This window comes from Echeneis naucrates, chromosome 24, assembly GCF_900963305.1.
Source record: "Echeneis naucrates chromosome 24, fEcheNa1.1, whole genome shotgun sequence".
In the NCBI taxonomy this organism is placed as follows: domain Eukaryota; kingdom Metazoa; phylum Chordata; class Actinopteri; order Carangiformes; family Echeneidae; genus Echeneis; species Echeneis naucrates.
The window spans coordinates 13,530,026-13,557,293 of NC_042534.1; the positions used below are offsets into that span (position 1 = coordinate 13,530,026).

The following is a 27,268-nucleotide window of genomic DNA, read 5'->3' on the forward strand; positions in this document are numbered from 1 at the left end:
TGTCATAATGGTTTTTAAGATGCACTCGACTTCCTGACCGCTTTCTAGCCACTTTGATTTGGCCACTCAGCCTGTTGGACGAAGCGAAATACGTTAATCTTTCTGGAGCTGCTATAAGCAGGTCTCACGGTTTAGTCCTTGCATATCAGCAGCCAATAAGACGTCAGACAGCAACTAACAGGTTAACAACCTGTTAACCCTCCCCCTGTGTCGGTCTGTTAAGAAAATGAATGGCCCATTTACAATAATCCAAATTTCGACTAACTGTCTCATATATTGTAAAGCTAACCACTGTATTACTTCATGTTCTTTAGGAGGAGCTTAGGGCATGTATGTAATTCATGAATATTACAATAGAAAGGCTGGGACTTGTACTCAGTAATGGGGGAATATGAACATGTCAGTGCATCATGTCTTTCAGCAGGCGCTCTCACAAGAATTTCTGAAATCACAATTCTGAGTTATTAAATGGGATTTTGAACGACTACGCTTTGAGGGAGGTTAAGAACGAGAAACAGAGAGTGGGATTTGTTGGGCGCACTGTGCTATTAGGTGTAGTAATAAGCTATACTGATGCCCCAAGCCACCGGGACTGCTCTTCACTTCTAGTCTTAACACACAGTGTCACTTTGTTTCTCTGGAGAGCCATTGGAAGTGCCTCTGTCTCTCTTTCCCTCCATCTGCCACTCTCACTCTTCTGCTCCGTCTCTCTTTCTCTCTCTCCCCCTCGCGGTCCTTGCTTCCATCTACGGCTTCCTTTTGTGCAAGACTCTTTTGCTTCCCTGGTGTCACTTCTGTTTATGCTCATCTCTGTCTCTTTGTCTCTGTCTTTCTGTGTCTCCCCTCCTTGGCCTGTGTGTGTGCGCGCGCGCGCGCAGACATCCAAGGCAGTCTCAGACAGGTCGCCTGTCGTGGCTTCACAAGGTTACGTGAAACAGGAGATAAGAAAAGAAGTGTCAAGGGTGACAATTCGCTTCAACCTCTTAGATATGTCATACGACATCTTGAAAGTTGTCATGAAGAGGGCAAATTCAGCATGGTTTGTGTATATTTTTTGACAGAAAAATAAATCCCAAAGAAACCCTGCGTATGCAACTTTCTCACTTCTTTTTTGCATCATGGATTGATTGTTATTGTTGCTCCAGTACATTGGTAGCAATTGGCCTGTTAGGATTTACCCTGCAGCACATTCTACCAAATCTTCCTTCAGCTTGAGCCTGTCTCTGCCGCCTTGCCTTTGAAGTCAGCCATCACCCATAATGCTCCAGATTCACTTGGCACATGAGGGCTCGCCATTGGGCTTTAAGCCAGACAGTAGCATGTTTAGCATTAGCCTCCTGTCAGGTTCCAGTGGAGCACGTTGTTCACGTTTGGCTGTGTCATGTTAACCAGATTGCTCTAAAATTATGCTGATTTCTCACATGGGGAAAAAGGTGAGAATGGAAAGGGGAAGAGGGCAGCGCGGCATAGTGGTTAGTGCTGTTGACCCACAATTAGAAGGTTGTGGGTTTGGCTCCCAGGCCTTTCTGTTTGTTCTCCCCGTGCCTGCACGGGTCTCCTCCCACCGTCCAAAGACATCATATTTGGGTTAATTGGTGACTCTAAATTCTCTGTAGGTCTGTGAGTGTGAGTGGTTGTTGGTCTCTCTCTGCCTCTGTTTGTGTACCCCACCCTCACCCAGTGTGAGCTGGGATTGGCTCTAGCACTCTGTGCCATCCAGAAACAGATAAGTGGTAGAAGATGAATGAAGGGAAGGTGAGGTCTGGAGGTCTGGCATTGGAACATTGAAGCGTGGATTTTGTTTAATGCAATGTGGTGACAACCTTAAATGTCTTCAGCTCCTGAGGGTGTCGCACAAACAGCAATCGTGAAAAGCTTGGCTTTCTGTGTTGAGGTCCAGAACTTCAAGCTTGTGCATTTGCAAACATGCATTTGATACGTTAAATGTCAGCACAGATTGAGTACACTTCAACAGAGACAAGTCTTCCTGGGCCCAGAACTAGTGCCCAGCTAGCCTCGGTGTGCAGTGAGGCTTATGGGCTCGGCAGCCGTGCAGCGAAAGCATCTCAGGCTAAAGTCAGTATTTTGCCTTGATGATCACTATGCCTCCTATCTCTAATCCTATCATTAAACTCATCTGATCTCCCCTTATGTCTATTAAGACTTTTGCCTCCCAGAGTGATTATTATCCTGCCACGATCTTAAGGAGGTGAAAGGTTGTGGACTGCAGCTCTGGAAGGTGACATTGCTCTCTGCTCCAAGGCCCCCGTGGGGTCAGACTGAAGAGCCAGCTCAGGCAGCGTGTGTGTGTGTGTGTGTGTGTGTGTGTGTGTGTGGTGGAGAGGTGAGGGGGTGGAAGAGAATGGGAGATGGTAATGAAGGAGCTAATTGCTTCCAGTGGATTTTGAAATCGAACTCCAGCCCCCAGTGCATGGGCCAGGCAGCACGCAAATGGAATATTGATGACTAAGGCGAAAATAAGGGAAAATGACCCTGTGATATGATCGATATGAAAACCACAGGTCTGTGCAGGACATGTCTCAACAGGCAATACATTTCCCCTGGTTTTTATGGATCCGTATACACTTACCTAGGGTTTTATATTGCTGAGGCGCAATATTGCATAATATCAATTTGCTCTCTCTATTATTCATAGAAGCAATGTTACCACATGTCATTACCACAGAAACTTTTTAATTACATGATAATATAGATTTAGTAGAAGGACATTCAAACATAGCATAGTCGGGCAACATTTTCTGAGTTAAATGTCACATATGTTAAATTACTAGATACGATTTAGCCAGGTTAGGAACGAAAGGGTTAGGGAAATTCTTATCCTCTACTGCACTGGTCAACAGGTGACTCCTCTTTTACTCCTGGCTCTCTTTGATAATAGATAGATCAACTTTATTGCCTGTCACAAGTGACAGAGACTCGTCTTTGAAAGGCTCATAAAGGGTTAAGGTTAATGTTTCGAGCTGATTGCTCCTAAGATAGACAAATTTATTCTCTTATGCCGGTTTCATGAAGCACTTGCCTTGACAATAACCTTACAACTTTGGCGCATGTGAGAGCAGACAAGATCAGGCAAGCCAATAAAAATAAGGACCAAAGGCTGTTTCCTTTGTGATGTTTTTAAAGTCTGTTTTTAATTGATGCTGGTTTGGTCCAGATAGTCGTAATAAGAAGTAGATGAAGATGTCATGTGGATAATTTATAAAAAGAACTTGATGAGAAAGAATAAGTCTTGCAGACCATCAGCTTTCTACACACATTAGCCTGTCATCTGCCATCAGGCACAGCAAGGGGCCTCCAGGCAGAGACAGTTCAGGCCCCATCTGCATCTTTTAACATTTACAGTTTCTACAGGACATGGGTCAGTGCCAACTATTTCAAGATTCCTCTCATGCTTGAGGTTCCCTGTGGTTTCTTGGCCTGTATTAGTCCAGATGTACAATGAGGCCAACTGGAGAAACCCATATTGTTATAGGCACCAGTGTGACCACACGTTGACATTCTATTAGTCATCCATTGGTGTGTTTCTGTGGAAAAAGTGATGCCTTCAGTATTGATGGAATTGCCTCACCGTTTATTGTTGTTCTTTATAGCTTACACAACCGTCATTTTGAATTTGATGTCTGAGACAAGTCTATGTGGATATACAATCAACAGGCTCCTCTACACAGAGGATGGCGGTGTAATTTCTTAGATCAGATCCATGAAATCAAAAGAGATGGAGAGGTTTTTTATTCTTGAATGTATATTCTACTGCCTCTCTGTGTTGCCATGTCTCAGCGGTTATAATGGGTTTCTATTCCTCTGGCACATGGATGAGGGCTTTCACGGTGCCTTTGTTGCCTCTTGTACTATTTCCTCTTGTCTCTGTGTTGCGCAAAGACATGAGTTTGATGCTGAAGGGAGAATTTCCTCATGACCGGAATCAGCAAGCCATCATTCTGCACCCTCACTCCATTTTCTTTTTTCTTTCTCTCTCATTATTCTCTGTTTTTTTTTGTTGTTTTTTTTTTTTCCCTCCCACTGCAGCTTTCTGCCAGCTCCACAACACTGCTCCCTCATGTTTACATATAGCCTGATCCAAAACAACAGTCTGAAGCTTTACAGCCTGCAGCCTTTGTGCTCTCTCTTTCATTTTCCTCATCTGTCTCTTCCGTCCTCTGCTTGTGCTTTTTCTCCTTTCACTCATGGCTGTCATGTTTTCTCTGTGACTGCACATAAGAAAATGCAGAATGCGGAAGAAGTGGAGAAAAAATGGCATTGTTGGCCAGTGATGATGAAGTCACTGTTACCAAGTGGCACCGAGGTTCGCTGGTTTGGTGTGACGCTGGGACGGTTTCTGAAGATAGCAGCTTCTCAAATGTGCTACTTCAAACCAATAAAATCTTTCAATATTTACTTTTACTTGTTGTGTCCAACTTTACAGTTTACGCTGAACATGACCTTGTCTGTAATAGTCACCCAGACTTGTGCTGACCAAACTGCCTTAAAAGAGGAAGCTAGTGACGGGTCAATTATTTCATCACAGACTGTAAGGAAACACAACACCAGCGATCTACTCCTTTCTTGTGGAGGTTTCATTTTCTCTTGGCACAGCACTCGCTTTCTGTCTCCCGCTGTCTCACCTTACTCTACGTGTTGATCTAAAAAATGGGCTCAGGAAGTCGCTTTGCTACGGCAGAGTGATATAAAACTGTAGAATCAGGCTAAGTTTGATTTATGCGCACCATTAGTGGGGAATAGTGTTCCATCATAAGTAGTCTGTCTGTCTAGAGGCTGTATGCGAAACCTAAACCCACGGTCGTACAGATAGGATTTTATGATCTGAACTGAATGATGGGATTATCATAGCTGTAATTATGGTGAGCAGTGCATTGTGTGTGTGTGTGTGTGTGTGTGAGAGAGAGTGTGTTTGCTTGACGTAACCTCTGCAGCATGCAGAGGTTCTCATATTTACCGGGCTGGCCTCGTGATTGATGCAGACACTAACATGGATGCTGGGCTTGTCTGATGCATAAAATATTCTTTAATAAAAATGTTAGAATGAATGTCATCATGATGCATAATAGTCCCTACTTTGAAGAAGACATTCTGAATCATTAGCATAGCGCAGAAGAAGCAAGCTGACTTGCTAAATGCTGGATGTAAATGTTCCCCATACCGTTAAATAACACTTTGGGGTTTTCTCTTGTTTCATTTCAGCGAGGGAAGAGAACGTGGCCACCTTCCGCGGCTCAGAGTACTTCTGCTACGACCTGTCGCAGAACCCCATCCAGAGCAGCAGCGATGAGATCACGCTGTCCTTCAAAACCTGGCAGCGCAACGGCCTCCTCCTGCACACGGGGAAATCCGCCGACTATGTCAACCTGGCCCTAAAGGATGGGGCCGTATCCCTCGTCATCAATCTGGGCTCTGGGGCCTTTGAGGCCATCGTGGAGCCAGTCAATGGAAAATTCAATGACAACGCCTGGCACGACATTAAAGTGACACGCAACCTGAGACAGGTAATCGGGGGTAGAGCAGTGATGGACCAAGTTTGGAAACAGGTGGATGGTTTTTTTTTTTTTTTTTTTTTTTTTTTGTTTTGTTTTTTTTTTGTTTTTTTTTTTTACGCTGTAGATTAGCTGCTTCCAAGAGCTTTTGAGAGAGAGCTGGTGTTAAGAATGTCACCTTGTTCTGATTGGTTGTCATTCCATCGCCACAGTTCAGAAACATGATTGAAATAGGTCTCATAATTTTTCTGTTGTCTTTATACTTACATGAAATTATTTCTCATTTAATTTCATTGTTAAATTTTGTTTTCTTCAAAATGTGTAGGTTGGAATAAAAAAAGCTACTCTTCAGCATGAGATTGATAGCTTAGTAACGGCACCATGTCGCTGGGTGTTTTCTTCTGTTTATCAGCACACTGAACTAAGTGGACACTTCTATCAGTCTCTGTTGCTATCTCCTTGCTTTCACAAACTTCTGTTGTGCTTTATATTAAATTCAGACTTCCGCTTTAAAGCCAGGCAGCGTTTGCCTTTGAACCATTCATTAATGCAGAAGTAATAGCTCAGATGACTGTGATGTTTGTTTTTTTTTTAAAGACAGAGATGCATCCCCGTCAAAGATGTGCATTGGTTGTTTGACAGGTACCATTTTCTTCATGTTATTTTAAATGGAGCTTGTATTGCTGTTGGGTGGAGCCAATTTGTATCAGTGTTTAAGCCTCAGAAAAGAGAGTAACACCATAAGAAACCCAGTGATGTGTGAAAGTAGCATCAGCGCCAAAGTGTGGAGTTGTTCGTTGTCTTGGTCGACCTTTAGTTTATCTCCAAGGTGAGACAGCACTTAGTCTTGCTTTCAGAGCAGCAAAACAAGTAAGTGCTGATTTCCTGACCCTCCTTGACAGTAAGTGTTTGCCCCACAGGTTAGTAAATAGTTCTAGCCGAAAATCCCAACAGGATAACACACACAGTTTAGGGAGTTAGGAGGTAAGAGCCAAGAGCTTGTTGTGCTCGCTCCTTTCTTTCTGCAGATCTGTCTTTCTTTCACTCTCATTTTCTCTCCTCTTTGAAAGGCTCAGTTTGTTAGACTGAGGGTGAAAAAAACAACAACAACAAAAAAAAAACAAACACTACAGGATTGTTGGGAGTGAATCCATCCTACACAAATTTTCATCTGGAAGTCCACCACCTTATGTAGTGTTTATCTGTCTTTGTTCTTCTTGCAGGGCTGTGATGTAGAAAATTTGGCTAGGATGGCACCAAGGCGCGTTTTTACTGCAGCGAATCTCTGACAAATCATGTAGTGTTTATTCACCACGACACTAACTCATCCATGATAATGAGTCATTTTTTTTATTACTAACCAATATCTAACCAACTAATGTACTAACATCCTAATTCTTCATCGTTGCTTTTGGTTTTTGTTTTCTGTCCATTCTTATTAACAACCTTTTTTGTTCACTATTCTTTTGATTTCCTTTCTTCCCCTTTTTCTGGAAAGCAATCAGGCATTGGACACGCTATGGTAAACAAACTACATTGTCTGGTAGATATCATTCTTATTGTCTTTTTTTTGGGTTTGCCGTGTGTCCCCTCCCCCTTTCTTCTTTTATTCGTTCTCTTTGAGTTCCATCCTAGACACTCTTATCAAAAAATGAGGAGATGGGTTTGTATTACCAGGCAATTCTTTCTTCGCTTCTTCTCAATTTCCTCCCTGACCTGCCAACAACCTCCTTCTTTACCCCACAATCCCCATCTTGTTTTTTTTTTCACTTTGGCTTTTACTTTTTTTCTCTTTGTTTCTTCCACATTATTGCAGATTTCCAACAAGTAAAAAAAAAAAAAAAAAATTGACTTCTTTGCCTTTGTCAGGGCAACTTACTTTTTCCTTTTCTTTTTTTTCCACACAAAAAGTCCCCATTTTTTGTGAGGACTGTCGTCCAGAACTGACAGAAGCTTACCACAATCCCAAAGATGGTGACCTCGCCACCGAGCCCTAAAAGAGAAACTACCAAAAAATGGCAACCCTTAACTTTCATTGCGGGAGCTCTGACAGTTGTTTCCAACTCACTATGGCGCATGGCATGCTCACGTCCCATTGACTCTCACCTCCAAAACTCATCTAACCTCAAAACTACCACCCAAAATAACCACTAACACTTTAATCCATTCACTCATCCTCCACTTATCACTTTGCCACTCACTCTGCCCTCCCTGTGTGTTTTCCCGTAGCATGCTGGTGAAAGTGGTGTCTGTGTGTTTTGGCTAACCTCGATCACCCTCACACCTGGGCCCATATTCATAACGCGTCTAAGAATAAGCATACTGATCTAGGATTCTTGGTCTGGTCCAGTGACATTGAAATTATAACCGTGACAGCTGAGCTAAACCTGATCAGAGATCAGCATCAGCTATTCTGTGAGCCTGTTTGAATATGGGCTTTGGTCTTGATTATGCATGAGCCTCTGCACCCTGTGTGGCCTGTTCTAGCTTTGTATGGCACCATCGATTCACTTACTCCCTTACATGTCCAAATAAGTGTGTTTTAATTTGCCTTCTAACAGTGATGACCTTGGTTTGCACATTGATGTGGTGTGAAAAGCCTCCCTTTGTTTTGCATGCATGTGGATATATAGATGTAGATGTGTGAAAGAGAGGGGCGAATGTGAGACTGATGGTGTGAAAACAAATGCGTGAGCGAATGCCGACGTGCGTGTGCGCACACGTCCGTGTGCTTGTGTGTGTGTTCACCTTCGTGTGTACTGTATATGTGTATGTCTGCAGTTACCAGATAAATCCCGAAACCTAAGACAAGTGAAATCAATTTGTCCTTGGTTTGAGCATTGTACTAACCCTTCCCCCAACCTGAAGTTTCAGAACCAAACCTATGATCCATTCTCTTACTCCCATCAAAGATAAAGAAAATATGCCTGTGCCATATTTTCTTTACCTGTCCTGTGAATCCTATGGCAAAAATTCCATTAACAAAATCCAAACACTGTCTAGTCAAAAATAATCGCTTCAAGGTACCTAAAGAAAATAGCTCATTTTGAATGCAGACCAAGGAAGAAGGTGTGATTTATACAAAGCATGGATCGAGTAGAATGTAATGGCTCGGCTTTGGCTATGTGTTACCCCTCGACAGGTGACTATCTCCGTTGATGGGATCCTCACCACCACTGGCTACACTCAGGAAGACTACACCATGCTGGGCTCTGACGATTTCTTCTACGTGGGTGGGAGCCCCAGCACCGCAGACCTGCCCGGATCGCCAGTTAGCAACAATTTCATGGGCTGCCTCAGAGAGGTAGGAGGGACTGGAATGAAAACAGACAAGAGGGCAGATGCACACCTACGTGGCCTCTTCATTTGCAACACCATATAAACATTTATGTCAAATTCACCTTCAGTGCTCTTGTCGTATATACAGGTTCGTTCTTAATATTTTGTCAGCCATAGCAGCTGTTTTAAAAGTTGGAATAAAACAATAATGAGCACACTTTACCATGGAAGGAAAGGAAAGGGGAGGAAAACACAATTAAAGCTGCTGAGCTGGCAGAGGAAGTATCAGACTTTCAATATTCCCTTGCTTCGTGTAATTCATAATATTTACTGTTGTGTAGTTTAAATATCCTAAAATTGCTTCTGTCACATATAATTTGCAGCATCGGCTTAAGAGTGCCACTAAAACACCTCCCAATGGACAACAATCTGAGGGAAATATTTGCGCATAATGAAATACGGAAAAGTGTTGTTGTTTTGGGACATTTATAATGCATTTGCTTTGAGCAAAAAAATATATAAATATTAAGTGACCTGTTATTTACGTTTTTCTCACCATTACTTATTCTGTAGCAAGTAATGATAATAAAGGGAGGAATGGGGACACTTCAGAACTGTAAAAAAAAAAAGGCCTGCATTGATTTCTTCCATTTAGCAGCAGCCTCAGGAAAAGCATTGTGCTTCTTTTTTTACTGTGCCCTTGTGCAGGGACAACAGTATTGAGCTTGACATAAAATTGTATTTTATATTCCTATTTTGAGTTGTTTTATCTGAGCACTGGCAGCACGGCACAACAAGAAGGTTGCGGGGTTGATTCCCAGGATTGGGGACTTTCTGTGCAGAGTGCGCATGTTCCCCCCCGAGCCTGCGGAAATGGACAAGGGGTAGAAGGTGAATGAATGAATGAATGAATGAATACCTGAGCACTCGTGATCCTCTGCGCTTTGCAGGTTCTAAACCTGAACTGGTATTTCAGTGTGAGAACATTAAAAGTCACGGTTGAAAGAGGAAACACTCGTCCATGTCTAAACAACTTACTGAAACTCATCTCATGCTGGGGCAGGTTAAACCGCCTCGGCAACCACAGCCAGCAGGCACGGGCAATCTGCCCTGGCAGTGGCTGCTACGGCTTTGCAAACTAAAAATGAGGATTGTACTTAACAGCAGCAGTTATGTGTGGTTGTAGCAGGAAAGGGAATACATCTAAAATTTCTTCTCGTCGTCGTTTCACTTTTTCTTTTACTCAACAGACACATCGTATGAAACAAGTCTCAAGCTTGTATCAGATGCCAACCAATGAAAAGCAGCAGCACTTGAGCATAGACTCGAGTTTGTTCCATTCATTCATTCGTCAGGAACCGAACTCGCGACTTTCTTGTTCAGGGCTAACCACAATGTGGCTGTGCTGCCCGAGCTTTAGCTTTATTTGAAACACCTTACTGCTGCATTGTTTCGATGCTATTTTAATTCCAAAAGCTTGTAAAGAGAAAAACTAATTTGGCACGCTGATGTGTGAACAGGGACAACTGGTTCACCAACAAAAACACAGTAAAGCATTGCAGTTCATTTTAGACAGTCTTTGAAAAAGCAGTAGACAAAAGGCAAAACGCAAGTTGTGAATTACACTTTAATTAAAAGTGTAAAAGCTACAGGGAAAAAAAAAAAATAAAAAGTGACAACTGTTGCTAAGAGCCAGTTGCTAAGCCATTTGCCCAGAAGACTGATTGTTGCATTGACCTTACTGCTGTGCCGAATGACACAACATTATCAACCGTGATGTGTTCACTTACTGATCTTTGCACCACGAACATTAAAATAGTGACTCAGTGGCTCATCTAAGAAAGAAATATACCAACCCACCATCTTTGTGGTGAGTCAACCTAAACAATAAAAAGAACAACACTGCTTTGTCATTTCTTACTCAAACATAGTTTCAAAACAATGACTGTTAATATGTTTAAGCCACATCTTGATCTATGCGAATATTAAATCCACGAAGGCTGTCAGATGGTTTGTGTAAAGCTTGAACAGTCAAACAACATTGTGCGGCCAGAAGGTTCACTTTAACCTTGTATTTGTAAACAAAAATAAAATTTGACTTTTTTTTTATGGCATTAAAAAAAAAAAAACCCTTCATAATGTTTTTGAATTTACTATAGGGACATCAAAATGCCACTTTGTCTCGGGCTGGCCATTCTCCACCCTCTTATCACGGCTTTTTTTTTTTTTTTTTTTTTTTTTACTTCCATCACAGCCCATTCAATTTTGATAAGAGCCAGTAAAATCTAGTGAAATGCTGCCAACCTCGGTCTAGCACCTTCCAACCTCACACTGATTCAGGCAATCTAACTTCCATCAAACAACACACTCTTACTTTATCCTGTTTTAAGGGCGCATGGGTACACGTGCAAGCGCGTTTGGGTGATGGCGTAGAGAAAGTCACCTTGTCTGCATTGTTTTATGTTTCAACCGAGTGGCTCGGGCTCCTGTTCCTCCAGTCATTACCACATTGGCTAATGCATCGCCTCATCCATCCTCAAGCTGCCATGACATTTTTCCCTCTTGTACCACACCCCTTCCCCCCTCACACACACACACACACGCGCACTGTATAAGCCCAGATGCATTTTTTTTTTTTAGCAACAAACCAGCCTTGCCTGCACTTTTACCTGAGGCTCTGTGAATAAATACTTGTCATATTGCGAGATTAGACTTCACTCTGATGTGCGAGTGGTTATCATTTACACCCAGCCCGTGTTCTCTTTTAGTAAATTTGCTCATTGGATTGTTTGCTTCAAGCCTGTTCTTCCCAGTTTACGCTTTTTTTTTTTTTGCAAACGGTGTGTGAGTGACGTTCCACAGAAAGAAAGGGCCCCTTTTAAGACAAGGATAAAAACGGGTCTCGCACTCCTTCTTTTTTTATCATCAAACTGTCATAAATGAAAAAATATATAAAAAGCCACCTGGTGTGCAGTAAGTAAGACTATTGGAAATCACAGCACATGCTCTGTGACAGAAATACTCCTCCTCTTTGTAATATATTTCATGTCTTTTGTGTATTTACGATTGTGCTTTTGCAACATGGGAGGATTTGTTGATTTGCAGCTCTTGACAGCCATGGTAGCCAGTCCACCACAAAGCATGAAACATAAATGAGCAGTTGGGCCAGTGCTGCAAGCACCCCTGCCAAATGAATATAGTTTTATTTACACTCCAAACACTGCTGACACATCTGTAGCATCAAAGGAAGGAAAAGTTTTTTTTTTTTTTTTTTTATTGTTCATTGTTACTTCAGCTGTAACGGGATTATTTCTGAATCCACCGTTTTTTAAGAGAGACATTTCCATGGCTGCAGCTTCTTTACTACGTTTACGTCAGTGCAGTACATGTCCATACGCAATGGCCCAACAAATCCATGCTGGAGCCTCATGCCCTCAACTATATGTCATAAAATCTCAAATAAACTTTTGTCCACTCAGCCAGGTTAGACATTAGCTGTGTAATGCCATATAATGTTGAGGTTCAACATTCAATCCCCCACCAAAAAAAGTTATAAATCTTCTTAAGGCTTCAGTTAAGCTACTCCATTTGCACAGCACTAAAAAGAATCAAACAACAAAAAAAAACTAAGTCAAACGTTACACTATGCCAGCCATAGTGTAACGTTTGACTTTCTGTGTTTTCTCTGTAGTGTTTGTATTCTGCCTGGTTTTAGAGTTTTAGCTGTTTAATCTTTTTCTCCAACATCCTCCAACAGTGGCACAATTGTGAAATAATGAATTAAAATGCAGTTCATGAAGACGACATGATGTATGCTAATTTTATTTCCAGCTTTGAAATGATCACTGAAGGAGGAAGGAAGAAGCTCATTTATTTGAGCTGCAAAGTTGTCAGCATACAGTTGGAAAACATCTTGAACTTGTGGACCAGAACAAATGACTCCTCTACAGGAAATAGCTAAGTTTCGTCCATAAAGATGCTTGAATTGTTTTCTGGTGCTTTTAGTACGTGCTGAATGTTTGCATTAAACCAAAGACCTATGGCTGTTTAGTGCCAAGGAGTGAGATATTTCACTGAACGCAGATTTGATTCATTGTTAATATAAACAAAAACAAATCTTGATTGCTGCAGCTTTAAACAGGCCAATGCATTATTGCATAGAGTGCATATGTCATTGTGGGACGTGATGCTGTGGTAGTCGTGTCTTCCATGTGTTTCCCATATTATCTGAACGAGTGTGACTCAGCATGAGTTGGCCCTTTTGAGAGAACGCTGTGTGGACAGAATCACAGAGGTGATTCACTGTGTGGTTGGTAATGATACCATTGTGCGGTCCTCAACTGTTCATCATGCTTTGCTCCATTAAGCAGGCATGATGCCATCTGCTACCCAGGTCCATGTGATCTCCCTTCATTCACAACATCTCTTTGATCATACCATTAAGGCCAAGTTCCATTTTTCTACAAATAGTATGTGTATGTGTGCACACTCTCACCTACAAGCACTCTCTCTGCTTCATCGCTTTGTCTCTCTCGCCATATTTATACCTCTCCAGCCCCATCCTCCCCCTTGCTTCGGATTTAATATTTCCATGTAATGAAGGAGCGATTCAGTTCAGTGTGTCCCTTTGCATGGATCGGACTGCTTCAGTATGGGTTTGTAAATGCTGGCTAGAGCGCAAACTTGACAGCAGCAGGAATGTTGTAGCATGTTGGCCTCTGTTACCTCTGTTAGGAAAAAAAAACAGAGCACATAAAGCTGATGGAAAAAGATGATGGAGGCATGTGTTGCTACAGTGAGAGAATACATCCCTTTCTCTTCTGTCTGACAACAAAAGATATGCTGAGTGCTGCCATCACAACCCCTCCCTCTCTGTCTACACTCCATCCATCCAACCCCTCAGGCTAAATGGGATGTCATCCAAACACAGCACACACAAACGCGCTCCACCCATGCTCGTGTTTTGCCATGTGGAGTGCATTGTGTCACAGGACCGAGAGACCAGTGGGCAGCCACTCAGTCTTCAGACAGCTTGATTTTTTTTTTATTATTATTTTTTTTTTTGCACCACCACACAGTCAGTGCCTTCTGTGACGCCCACATCATCTCTCACGCCACGCAGCTCCTCCCTCTGGCGTCACAGGGCACCCGTGGCCGCACCGGAGTTGTGTTGTGGCAACTTGTATCAGAGCGTGGGGGCGTTCGGGGGCATGTGCTGTCATCTCTGCTGAGAAGGGAGGAATGGCAGGCAGGAGGTGAAAGAATGGGGGGATGATGATGAGTAACAAGCACGGAAGCCAGTATGGGAGGATTGAAAGTGTGAGTGTTTCAGGGGGGGAAAAAAAAGTGATGGAGACGCGTGACAGAACAGAGAAAACAGGTGCAGGTGAGATCAATGTCAGCAGGTGAGGAACTGATACAAAAAAAAAAAACACTAATATGGACGGAGATCAAGAAAATTATGAGTAAGAAGTGAGAGGAAGCAGAGAGAGGGCAAGAGACCAATATTTGGCATTTGAGAGGAACGTCTGTCGTCATCTGTTTTGTTAGTCACTACACTATATTCAGGCAATGCTTGTTTTCCCCTCCAATACAAATGCAAATGTCACCCTGTCCTTTTAATTATTTTAGGGTGTTTTTTTTTTTTTTTATTATTTTCTTTTCTGTCCCTTCAGAAGGCCGAACAGTGATGGATGACTTTAAACCTCAGGCTTTAATGAAATGCCTTCACCTTTCACCCTCATCCCCTCTATAGGCTAAATTGTGACACTGGTAAACATCACGTCTTCTCACGGCGTTTGGCTGGAGGTGATAATTTATGCAAAAATTGGGATGCAAAGTTCTGGCTAAACTTTGCGTGTAGTACAATAATACATTTGCTGAAGGATATTTTTGAACCACGGAATCACAGTCCCAAGGAGTACAGTTGCATCCGTGATAACTGATTTGAGAGGAAGGATGCTTTTACTGTTACGATGTTTTTAAGTCATGCTCTTCTTAAAGAGCACAGTTAAAAACAGTGCCAGTTTATTTGAATAGCTCATGATCTTCCCTTTTTCAGTCTGTACTTCTGACTGCTGCCTCTCTGCCATAAACACTGCACAGGAAATTTAATGCACAATTGGTGAGGCAGTTTCTTCCAGTTTCGCTGTCCCTAGCATCATGACTAGAAATACTGTGAAACCACTAGGCAGGCTCTGTTCATAGAAGAAATACCGACATATTATGATTATTATTATTATTAAAGATATATTATGCGACTTTATATGTCTAATTTTGGTTGGAATATGCTTTTGAGTTCAGTGAGCATTGTTTTTGGGAAATCCAAGCTCTTCTAAGAAGTCGAAAATCAAATCAGGGTTTTGAGCTCAATGCATGAGTATACTCCGTCTACTGCCTCATCTCACAACAAAGCAGCAAATTAATATGAGCAGGGGCAAGATGCTGCAAGGGCTGAATTGTAGTCTATGTTGCGTGAGTAATCGACTTCCGCAAACATGAAACCATGTTGTTTTAAGTTTGTTCTGATTTATATTGCAGTGATGTTCCTATTTCATATTTGAACTGGTGTCAGAACAATAAGGTATATGGTTTCTTTGTAGTTTATACACCAAAGGCAATAAACGTAATACACAAAAAGGCTACATTGCCCTTAACAACCTGAAGTATTTTCACTCTGGAATATGTCCCAGAAACTTCTTTTAAACAATCAAGTGTCTGAGATCAAAGGAACGAGCTTCTTTTCTGATACTTTAGTCTTGAGAAAGATGAAAAAGTACATAACTTACGAACAGGAGCGTGATGGACAAGATTAATCTCTGGCGGACAGCGGAAGACAAAGCAATTTAAGATAACCCTGCCGGCACACACACCAGACATCCACAGATGCAGCAGAGGTTTATTTTCCTGTAACAGAAGACCTTCCATTTCTGTCTGTCAACACAGAAGCATTCTGAGGTCTGCTAATGGCCCGCAGGACCAAAATCAGATTAAAATAAATTGCTTTGATTCAAACTTTGACATCTATTTCAGTGTTTTGGATTTCATATTTGAGCATTTTTCGCCAGAGTGGAAGCTGGGCCTGAGCCAGTCGAGGTCCAGAGTGACAGACTCGGAGGACAAGGGGAGCGTTGTGTTTAGAGGCTGGAGTAACTGGTAAAAGCGTGATAATGTGTGTGAAACTATGACAGGGATGATTGGTTCATGGCCTCTGAAAAGAAGGGAAATGAGCAAATTTCTTCAGAATAAACACATCTGTCGTCTTGATGAGTCACGAGTGAACTGCAGCACCTACGTCTGCGTGCAGCTGTTAGTCACAGCTTAGGTGCATGTGGTGCCGTGTTTGACTGCTCTATTTCAGTCTAAGAGCACAAGAGACTGATTTATGGAGAAACAAATGACAACGGGAGGCAGGAAGTGACAGAGGCGAAAACCTAGAACTTAGACGGTGCACACGTCTGGTAGGCTACTTTGGAGGTGGGGATGTAGCTGCAGAGTCGATGCTGTTGGGCGGTGTATGAGCAAGTTCATTGGGAGCTTGAATGGAGCACCTTGCTGTGCATGTGCATTTCTGTATTTCAGAGAGACGGCCTTTGTATCGCGAAGAACAGCGACTAGTTAGGCAGCACAGCTGCTGCCGCCTGCCTCAGCATGCATCAACCTTTGTTCTTCATAGCCAGAGGTTCCAATTATCCACCGCTGTAATTTCTCTGCGATATTGTTGAGGTTGATGGAATTAAATTCCGGGCACTCACACCATTGTTTCCTGAAAAAAAAAAAAAAAAAACTTGAGAAAGCAAAATCAAATTTCGTTCACGACCGTTACACTGGATATCCCAAAAACCTTGGCGCGCGCACACACGCACACACACACAAAACTATGTGGGAAAAAACATCTCACTCTCATCCTCCACAGGCCGCTGCACTGTTATATCCCAGCTATTATTATATGGTAATTGCTTTATATTGATCCAGAGTAGTGATTACTGAATATTCTCACCAAAGATTCATCAGCTCTCTCGCTCATCCAGTTACAATATTTGCTTTACATTGATCTGCTCTAAGGAGACTGTACGTGTTGTATGTGTTTCTTTCTGTGCAACTAGTCTATTTGCAGATGCAATTGAATTTATTCGCAAGTCATTTTTTCACCATCAGGATCACAGTGCGTGCGTGTTTGTGCGGGTTTGTATCGTTTCCAGTTCAGAGGAATTACCCTGCTTCTTCATTAACACCGGGGCTAAATCAGCAGCTGACAGCAGCTGTGGCCAGGGCCAAGAGGACATGAGCACTGATCTGAAGTAGATTAGGGAGGAGACTGTGCCTGTGGACGCTCAGACACACACATACACTGCTATTCCACCCACCTGCCCTTCCCTCGCCCTGCTCCATGTGGCCTTACCAGGGCCTCGATCAATAAGCCATCCGGGAGCAGCGATGGAGGATCTAAGCTTTATGGAGTCGTTACTGTGCCCTGTGCGTGCATTATGAATGGGGCCCATAAGGCTGTTGATAGACTGAAGGATAGCGTAGCAAAGCACAGCCATAACAAAGAAGAAGATGAGGCACACATAGCCGCAGTAGTCAGTCCTTCTTTTATAACGTCATTTCGATTACCTTATTGATCAGCCTGCAGCAGAACAGACAAAATCATAATCCCCTAACAGATCGGAGATAGTTGATTGTAAGATTAGTATGTCCCAGAATAACACTGCAGTGCCGGGGAGCGTTTGCACAGACTTTCAGCTGTCAAGTAGACTAAGATAGAGAGCAAGGATTTCATGAGTCTGGCAGTGAAATTGTGGGTTTCAGACTTAAAGAAGGGCCTTACGTGGCTCTAAAGGAGACTTTGTGTTGTGGGGGAATCACTGAGCTTAATTATTCTGTCCATGTCTAGAAAGTGTATTTAGTACGTGTCAAAGACAGAGACAGAGTGCCTTGAAACTTAGGCGAGTTTGAGCGATTTACGTCTTCAGAACCGTACAGTGGCCATCACAGTGCTTAAAAAAAAAAAAAATCTCCTTTGCAAATGAGCAGCATTAAAGCATCTTTTTCTTCTCTCTGTCTCTTTTCATGTAATATTCAGTTTGTTCTCTTGTGCAAGCCTGCTGACAGTGGAATGCAAGGTATTTGGTTTCAGGAGAGAACATCATCGTTTCAGACAGTCAGTAATGTAGGTTAAAGCCAGAAGAACTTTCAGCTTCGGGGCAGCTGGAACACTTTTGTGAAATATCATTTTCAAAACCATCACTGCTTTTTATTTTAATGTATATCACATTTTCAGAGGGTGCATTGAATGTCACAGTTGTTTGGGGGAAACTCGCTCTCTGAGTCATAACAGTCAGGGAGCCGTGCCTTGCCGAACGTCAAGCTGATAACACAAGAGCAAATCCAAAGAATGGAAAGGAATTAGACCTGGAGCCATGGGTTGTGTTAGCATAGCCTTAGCACAGCCATACACTGCAGCACCGCTGTGGCAGCTGTGGTTTGATGTATTGCTAGACATGTCTTTGTCGAGATGAGGCAATTCATCAGTGAACTAACTACAGGCAATTCATCTGCAATAAATTTGATGATTGATTCATTGTTTAAATCATTTATTTTAACTCGTACCCAAAAACATTTTAATTGTCGCTACCCAGATGTATTGGTTTTCTGTGAAATAAAACAGAAATCTTATGTAGATCTTATGTAAATTAAGAGTAACTTAACTTATGATTGACATTTGTATGACATTTTTCCTTGTTTTGACATTTTACAGACAGATCCGGTTTGTAAGAAGACGTAAACAAGCCCCTCTTAGCTTTTCTGAAGGATTTCCCTTTTTCCATACCTTTTTATAAGAAATTCTGTAGAGCCGCCCAAATGTGTCAAAAACAGCTATCAAATCCCATTAAAAGAAAGGTTACAGTCTACAAAGCTTCACAATTCACTTCAATTTTAATTACATCTTAGCAGAGGGTTATACATCTTCTCTGCTCTGTGCTGTTCTTCGTAAACTTTAACAGAGGAAGAAAACCAGAAAATAAAAACCTTCAGCCCCTGCTGCATGAAATCAATTTTACTTTTATAAATCCCCATTAATTCCTCTCTTTCTGCCTGGCTTGCAGACAAACGAGTGACCATGAACCGTTAAAATAACTAATAAACTGAGCTGCCCATACTGGGCAGACTCCGCGTACTTCTTGCTAGCAGGTTACTTGCTTTTGTTTCTGGGAGAAACTTTAACATTGTGGTGTGTTTCCAGCCTTTTACTAAATGGAGCATTTCTTCTGATTGCACCGCAAGAAATTATAGCGTTAATGATTTTAATGGCAACCTTACTCCATTAGGTGTAATTAAAAATTCATTTCTGGGTAAATGGGGTACGTTGTGATTTTTTTTTTTTTTTCTCCCCCCAATGGCTCTGTCTTAATCAATATTATAATACAAGTGAAATTGAAACTGAGTGGTATTCACATTCACACAGACTACCTTTATTTGTCAGAGTGGGCAATTAGTGGAGAAAGTATGCAGTATCCCTGCAGTTTGAGACTTCTTTTTACCTGCATTTGTAGTCATAGTTTAACACCTCAAAGTGTGTCAATTTTTTATGAGATTGATGCACTTTTAGTCTTGCAGTTAAATATTTTACTATTTCACTTTTTGTGTGTTACCATCACCAGCCCTACCTGGAGGCTAGTTTGTTGATTTTTATTAAGTGAAATGACATTTGCGTGGCAGGGAGAGCAGTGCTACACCTCAGGGAATGCAGGTGGGAGCCAAGGACAGACAAAATGCAGAAGGATGGACGGGAGAAGGGAAGCAGGTGTTGCTGGAAGGAGCTGGTGGAGTGAAGGATGCTGTGCTTTTCCTGTAACCTCACTCAGGATTAAGAGAGTCCAGAGGGTTTCTGTGTAGATCTCTGGAGAGATGTGAGTCCAGACAGGTGAAGGTGTCCCAACAGAGGAGCCGAGTCAAAGATATGATACAGTTTGATAAATTGAAAGACTAGCTCAGCCCATATTTGGCAGGATTTATCAGCGACCCAACCGGAGCTGGCTGGTGAAATCACATATGCATGTGAGGCCATCATCAGGGCCCAGAGAGCCACCGCAGCTCCCGGTGTTCCAGGCGGGTAACGGCAAGGACCGCTGAACCGCCCAAGCAAGCGCATGTGGGAGCCCCCACCCCCCACCCACCGGGCGAGCCGGAGGCACCCTCTCGGCAGAAGAGGTGTAGGCAATGCCCCCGCAGGCAGCTCGATACATTTGTAATGTGGCTTACTGTCACTGTCTGTTCTGGGGATGGCTGAGCTTTTCTGTATTCAAGATAGAAGAAAATGGACTTCATTAGTATGGCATGGTGCATTACCAGTAGATTAAGTGCTTGACAAAGTGTGTGAGTGTAAGTATTTTGTTGTGTGACATGTTGAGGAGATTAAGTGTGGTCGTTAGCCGCATTGACAGCTGCATTTCTGTGTTTACACTGAACATACATACACACTAACTTACACCGAGGTCTGCTTTGGAAGCCACTGGCACTTTTAATCTATGAGATCACTCCCTCTTTTTCTCTCCACTTGCCTCCTGACATATTTTGTCATTCTCCTGTGGTTTTCCTTCCCTTATTCCCAGCAGCCAACCCCCCCACACTTCTTCTTCTCGTTCTTCTCTTCTCCTCTGTCTCGTCAGTCCTCCTTGGCGCTCAGGTCACCTGTGTTGATTTACTGTCAAATCTTCTAGGATAATCAGTAATCCCACAGCAGTAAAATCTGTTTGCTGACAGCTGTGCTGCGTCTAACAGCATTGCTGTTTCCTGTGCACACACTGCCCTCTACACCAGAAGAGGCCCGTCTTCCTCCCCGGAAAGAAGAAATTAAATAAAGAAAGGAAAAACACTAATTTTCCATCTGAGTGGATTCCATTTGACAATATTCTTCCCAACCCTTCTTTGTGGCATTTTGTTGTATTTGACTGTACAATTTCTGCTTTTATGGATTAGGGGGCTGAGTTGAATTTATTGTGGACAAATAGGTGTGATATTGGGTATATTCTCACAGGGTTACAGATGCCCCTGTGGGGCGCACCTAATACATTAAGTCAACATTACAGGGGATAACTCACTGATAATTTAGCCACTGCTTCTCACATGTCATCCAGCTCTCTGAAATCGAATAAAGTTACTGTCATGGATTTGGCTACAATCTCCTTTTTGCTGTGGATAAATTGAATTTGAAATAGAAAATGATTGAGAAACTAAATTGGCCACACACACCTTAAATCAGTATGTATTAGTATTGATCCTCCTCTCCTCCAACCAGTAATAAGTAATATTAAGTGTGATGCTGTAACATTACAGTTTTGCAGTAGAGTCCGTTCAGTCTCATTGAAATAAAGATTGCTCCGGCAATGTATCCCCGACAGTGGCAAATCTTGAACAACTGAAAAAACAAAAGCACAATTCACGCTGTGATATGATCATCATCATCATCACTCGCAGGTCATGTATGTGTTGCATATACGAGAGGCTTCCAACCGCTGTGTTTCTTACTCAGGTGGTGTACAAGAACAATGATATCCGCTTGGAGCTGTCCCGCCTTGCTCGGATCGTGGACCCCAAGATGAAGCTCCAGGGTGACATCGTCTTCAAGTGCGAAAATGTTCCCACGCTCGACCCCATCAACTTTGAGACCCCGTACTCCTACTTGGCTTTGCCAAAATGGAACACCAAACGGGTCGGCTCCATCTCCTTTGACTTTCGCACCTCAGAACCAAATGGGCTGATTCTCTTCACCCACGGTAAGCCCCAGAATCGGCGGGACGCAAAGGGCCAGAAGAACAACAAGGTTGACTTCTTTGCAGTGGAGCTGCTTGATGGGGGGCTGTACCTGCTGCTGGATATGGGTTCTGGGACCATCAAGGTCAAGGCGACGCAGGCCAAGGTCAATGATGGCGCCTGGCACCATGTGGACATCCAGAGAGATGGTCGCTCAGGTAAGCACGGAGGGAAGTTAGAGTACATTTTCTTTTTTTGAAGTAGTTGTAAATACAGCTTCAGACTTCTGCTCCAGTGTACCAATGTCATAAACTTGGTTTCTTTTTAAAATCACTGTCGCAGTTTGTTAAAGTCCTATGATCAGCTTGGTGCTTTGGAAAAGGCACCAAGGACTCGTTATGTCATTTTTGTCTCTCTTTCAACCACAAGAACAAACACGTAATCAAAAACAGCTTCAATCAGGAAAGAAAACCCCTGGCTCAATTAGAAAACATGTTGCCTTTGGCCATGCGCTTCATAAATTTACGGCCAGAGAAGTGACAAGGCAAATAATCTGAGTAATCAAATCTTGAGAAGTAGAAGTACACAACTGTACAATATATCCTAAAATAATGGATGGAGAGTAACTAATATTCTCCACAGTATTCCTAGTGGGACTAAGCTTTTTGGTCTTCTGTAGTCTTTGTGTTGTCATTCATCTTTTTTTAAATAGAAACACAGCACTTTAATAAATGACCCTAATTTCCCATTGTTGTCATCATTACAGCATCACTAACAATTAAACAACTGATTATGTCTCTCAGCTAAGTGGTCTCAGCTTCTCCCAAGAAGGATAAATGTCTATCCTCACAAATGGTGCCTAAAGGACTGTTTTCAAATGACAGTATTAATTCAGCCCAAGCTCAATATATTTCATTTGCAGCATAATTAAAGTAAAAAATAAAAAATAAAGAGAGACATATTTGAGAGGTTGCAACCAATGTCATGACACTGCATGCTAGTACATGCAGAGCAAATGATCAACAACAATCACACTGGCACTTTTCCTCTATCGAGATTCTACAGTAATGATAATAATGGTGCCGCTGGTTTAGATTTAATGAATTAGCTTATCTGCCACAGTGGAAATGCACCAGCAGAAACAACCAAAGCTGGATTCCAGTTTCTGCTTATTTGAACATCGTATCCAGAGAATGATGTAAATCTCCACAACATATTAATTCCAGCTTTGATTTATTGCCAGGACAGAGTCATACCTCTCTCTAGATAGCGCCTGTTTCTGTTTCCCCTCATTTCCTTCGCTCCGCATGTCCTTTGACCTCAAAACATGGACAAATATACAGAAAGTATTAGAAGAAGATTGTATAGAACACAGGGTTACAAAACTTAGGTTGCCTTGAGCTCCAAGCCCAACACAATCTCTGCATTAGGAGGGATCCTCTCGAGGACTTGGATGTGTTAGTCGGCACCACAGCCTGTGTTATATATCAGGTTAGAGCAGCCAATTTAGCTGTGTGTCAGAGCTCGCTGCTTTGATTAATCACCGGCACAGCCCCCAGTGCGATAGCAGAGGAGAAAGTAGGATTTTCACAGGCAAAAAGCGGAATGAGACAGATATATGGATACCAGATTGAGGGATGGTTAAGAAGGCATAATCACACTTGTGGCTTGAGTGAAATGTTAATAGAAGTTGCAAGTGAATTACATTTCTTGTCCAAAAAGAGCTCAAGCCAAGACCTCTCTGTGAGACTGGGAAGTGAACGTGAACACGCGCAAAATGTGAGAACTGATATTGCACATTTTACAGACCAACTGAATTCATTCACACTTTATTTATAAAGTGGAAAGTAAGCAAAGGTTTTCGTCCTTGACCTCGGGGCCACCTGATAAAGAGGTGCAGATAGAGGTAATGTATGACAAGAAGGTATAATCTCAAATTAAAGGCTATTTTTCATTTTTTTAGTCATTTATGTAGCTTACTGCGATGATGAAAGAAAATATGATAATGATTTCAAATTGATTTAATTATTTCAACTCAAACTAGTGATTTAAAAAGGCCTAAAAGTTTTTGTGGGATTCATATGCACAGCAGTTTCAAGCCTAGTGGATTTAATTTTGGTGGTCTAATTGGTGCAATTTTGATGATGGATTCAAACTGGGATCACACTTTATGTCTCTTATGATTTTGGCTGTGGTGTAATTATATTTTATTAGAATACAAATGAGGGAATCGGGTTTCTCGGCCCCTTTGCTTTAGAAATGCATTTATGGATCCGGACTTTCACTACTCTGTCTGCTGATAATGCAACTGCTCAGTAAGAGTGAGTATGTTTCATTAGTTTGCTAATTATCTGTGTTATAAATTTGTGTGAGTGAACACAAAAAAATACTGTAGAAACACTGGGTTCTTAATGCCGTTGTAGGATATACACAGTGAGCCCTTTTGTTGGATGCAAGCTCCCCCCTCTCTCCTCCCCTTATTCTGTTATAGAGTTCTATAAGAAAGTGTTACAAACTCAGTGATCGGTGCAATTTAGGCTGCCAAACTTAGGTTTGCACCTCCTCCCACTCACACCTCCTCTTTGCATGGGTGTGGGAGGGGTACACTATTTTTGTTGGCCTTTTTTTTTTTTTTTTTTTTTTTTTTTTAACAACCATGCCTGTGAGAGGTTTGGGAACGCTTGTGATAGTCAATTACTCTTTGGATCCATCTATACGTAGCTGAATAGGAATGGTGTCTCAGATCTCAAATTTAGTTGAAAAATATAATTTTTAGTCTGCTTTAAAATGTCAGTTTTGAAGAGGTAACAAAGACTATAAACTGAGGACAGAGATGCCACTTGTTTTGTCAGCAAAACGTGACAAATCATTCAACTAGTAAAAACAAAAACTAGTAATTTCTAAAAATCCAGTCGTAAGGCACTGACAATATCTAACCCTTCTTTCTGATTCTCAAACATATATCACAGGAGTACATCACATGGCATATTGACACTGCATTTTTGTAGGGTTGTATCTTGCTCGTATTTAGTAATGTGTTCATCTTCCCTTAGGCATCATTTCAGTAAACAGCCGTCGGACCCCTTTCACTGCCAGCGGGGAAAATGAGATCTTGGACCTAGAGGGAGACCTTTATCTGGGCGGTCTCCCTGACAACCGGGTGGGCTTGGTGCTCCCTACCGAGCTTTGGACAGCTATGCTCAACTACGGCTATGTTGGCTGCGTCCGGGATCTGTTTATCGACGGGCGAAGCAAGGACATCCGGCAGATAGCCCAGGCCCAGAATGTGACTGGCATCAAGTCTTCCTGCAATAAGGTGACTGGGAAACAGTGCGACAGCAACCCCTGCAAGAACAACGGGGCCTGTCAGGAAGGGTGGAACCGCTTCATCTGTGACTGCACCGGGACCGGCTTCTGGGACAGTACCTGTGAACGAGGTGAGGCCTCTTTACGTTTATCTTCCTCTGCTTGCTGAGTGTGTTCTCCCACAGTGACTAGTTTTAAGTCTTATTGAGCATGTCAGAGGGTTTATTGATTTTGTGCAAAAGGACTTTTTAGCAAGGCAACAGCACCTGGACTATTTATGTATTTAGAAATCTGTTTGCCGTTGTGCTTATGGAAAACTGCTGTGTAACTTTGTGTTGATTCCAACACTCAGACAACAAGTAGCCATACAAAGCTGAATTATCTTTTGTGCTTTCCCAAATATGGCCGTAAAGCGGCAGCGATGTAGCCGCTCTTCACTAACAATAGCTTTTCTGAGCAAGCGGACAATGTTCTGTTTCAACAGACGGGCACAAGCGTGACTTGGGACACTTCCCTCCCAATATTTGTGGAAGTTTTACTGAAAGATTTAATAAGATATCACTTTTCTGCCAAGCAACTTTGGAAAAGAAACATTTTTTTTTCTCTTGCTGGGAAACGTTAGACAGTGAAATTTAACTTCTCTCTGGTGGTGAAATGACCGCTTCTTGTCTCAGTTTTAAGAGCTTGGACGCATTAAGTTTTTATGAGACAGCGGAGATAGGGACACGCCTTGCTGTTGGAGAATATGTCATCTGACTATTGTTCAGATTGTTCTTGGCACTTTTCTTTTACTATTTTGCAGAGCTTTTCAGGGTCAGTAGAGGGCTTTAAGCACTTTCTTTAGAACTTGAGATGTGTAAAGAAAATGTACTTGTCGGAGGAATAATGAGTATCTGGAGAGACAGGTGCTACAACCTGCTCAAAGTGGGGGGTTGACTGTACCTTACATGGTGTCGAGACTGAAACACGTTGCTGACGATTAAATGAAAGAAGGAAAATTTGAACAAGTAAGATATCGGGAAGGAATAATAAAGGAAGTCCTCCTAGAAGCAGATGGAATTTAATGTCACATAGAAACAGGCTCAAACTATACAGCCATGAATAACAGAAATAGCAGTTATTCTTGTATTTTTTCAATACCCATGTTTGCTGCTGTAACCTTGAATTTCCCATATGTAGAATAAATAAAATACTCTTCATCTTAATCTTAATGTTACGTGGCGATAATGTGGAGTACATGACATGAGCTAAACTTCCACAGGGAGCTGAGTTTGGGAGCCAGGGCTGTCCAGTGGAGTTAACCTCAGCTTGGCCTGACTCTTGTGTCTTGTGTATTTTTGTAGCCATGCCATGATGTTTTATCTGCACCAAAAGTGGGGAAAAAAAGGCAGCTGTAAAGACAGCGGTGTACTGACGAGGAAATACTCAAAACAGAGTCAATGTGGCTCACTGAACTTCCACCCATGGGAAGAAAACATGGAGTCACATGTCCCTGACAGTCCATGCAGCAACCCTCCCCACTAAGTTCTTTTCCTTGTGTCCTGTTCTGTTCCAGCCCACACGTTGATCTCTGAATTCTGCATTCAGTGCAGAGGTATGTCACTGTTGCGTGCTGTTGCTGCCGGGTGATAACCCACCAGACCGTTTGTTGACTCTCCAGTTCAGCAGTTGTTTTTTTTTTTTTTGTTAGTTTTTTTTGTCATATTGCACAATGAGACTCGAGACGTGGTGAAACGTGCTGATGGTCCTTTCACGGCTAAATCCATGCCTCTGGAATTTAGTTTCTTGTTGGAATTCCCCCAGGGCAGTTGTTTGGAGGTGTGTTTCCACAAGTGGAGTTTGTGTTAAAATTGTTCCAATACTCCCAACATGCAGTGTAGTCAGAGCTGATAAGCAGGTTTGGAGGTGGGCAGCATGGCGGCGTAGTGGTTAGCGCTGTCGCCCCACAGTAAGGAGGTTGCGGGTTCCATTCTCAGGTCCTTTCTTTGTGGAGTTTGCATGTTCTCCCCGTGTCTGCGTGGGTTTCCTCCCACTGGAGACTATAAATTGACTGTAGGTGTGAATGCGAGCGTGAGTGCTTGTTTGTCTCTGTGTGTTGGCTCTGCGATGGACTGGTGACCTGTCCAGGGTTTACCCCGCCCCTCCCCCGATGTGAGCTGGGATTGGCTCCAGCAGCCCCGCGACCCGGATGTGGATGAAGGAGAGTGAGTGGTTTGGAGGCTCCGTTTTTTGTTTTTTTTTTAACAGAAAGCCTGTGTAGCACACTACAGCTGTGAAGAATAGAGTTTGGAAGATGTGATGTCCTGCAAGTTTAATGAAAAGATATAAATTATTTTCACCTTCCTCAAACTAAATCTCCGGATATCTCAACCCCTGCCATTTCAGATTTGGCGACTCCTTTCACTTTGCTCTTCACT

General features: G+C 42.4%; 1 protein-coding gene across 1 annotated transcript in view; it reads left to right on the forward strand.

Moving 5' to 3' along the window:
• Positions 1-27,268, forward strand: part of nrxn3b (neurexin 3b) — a 264,830-nt gene that overhangs the window by 57,357 nt on the left and 180,205 nt on the right. Inside the window, exons 3-7 of the mRNA XM_029495823.1 lie at positions 5,221-5,522; positions 7,009-7,053; positions 8,653-8,814; positions 21,325-21,763; positions 24,599-24,982. Of these exons, the coding sequence (XP_029351683.1) occupies positions 5,221-5,522; positions 7,009-7,053; positions 8,653-8,814; positions 21,325-21,763; positions 24,599-24,982 (1,332 nt within the window). The remainder of the gene's footprint in view (positions 1-5,220; positions 5,523-7,008; positions 7,054-8,652; positions 8,815-21,324; positions 21,764-24,598; positions 24,983-27,268) is intronic.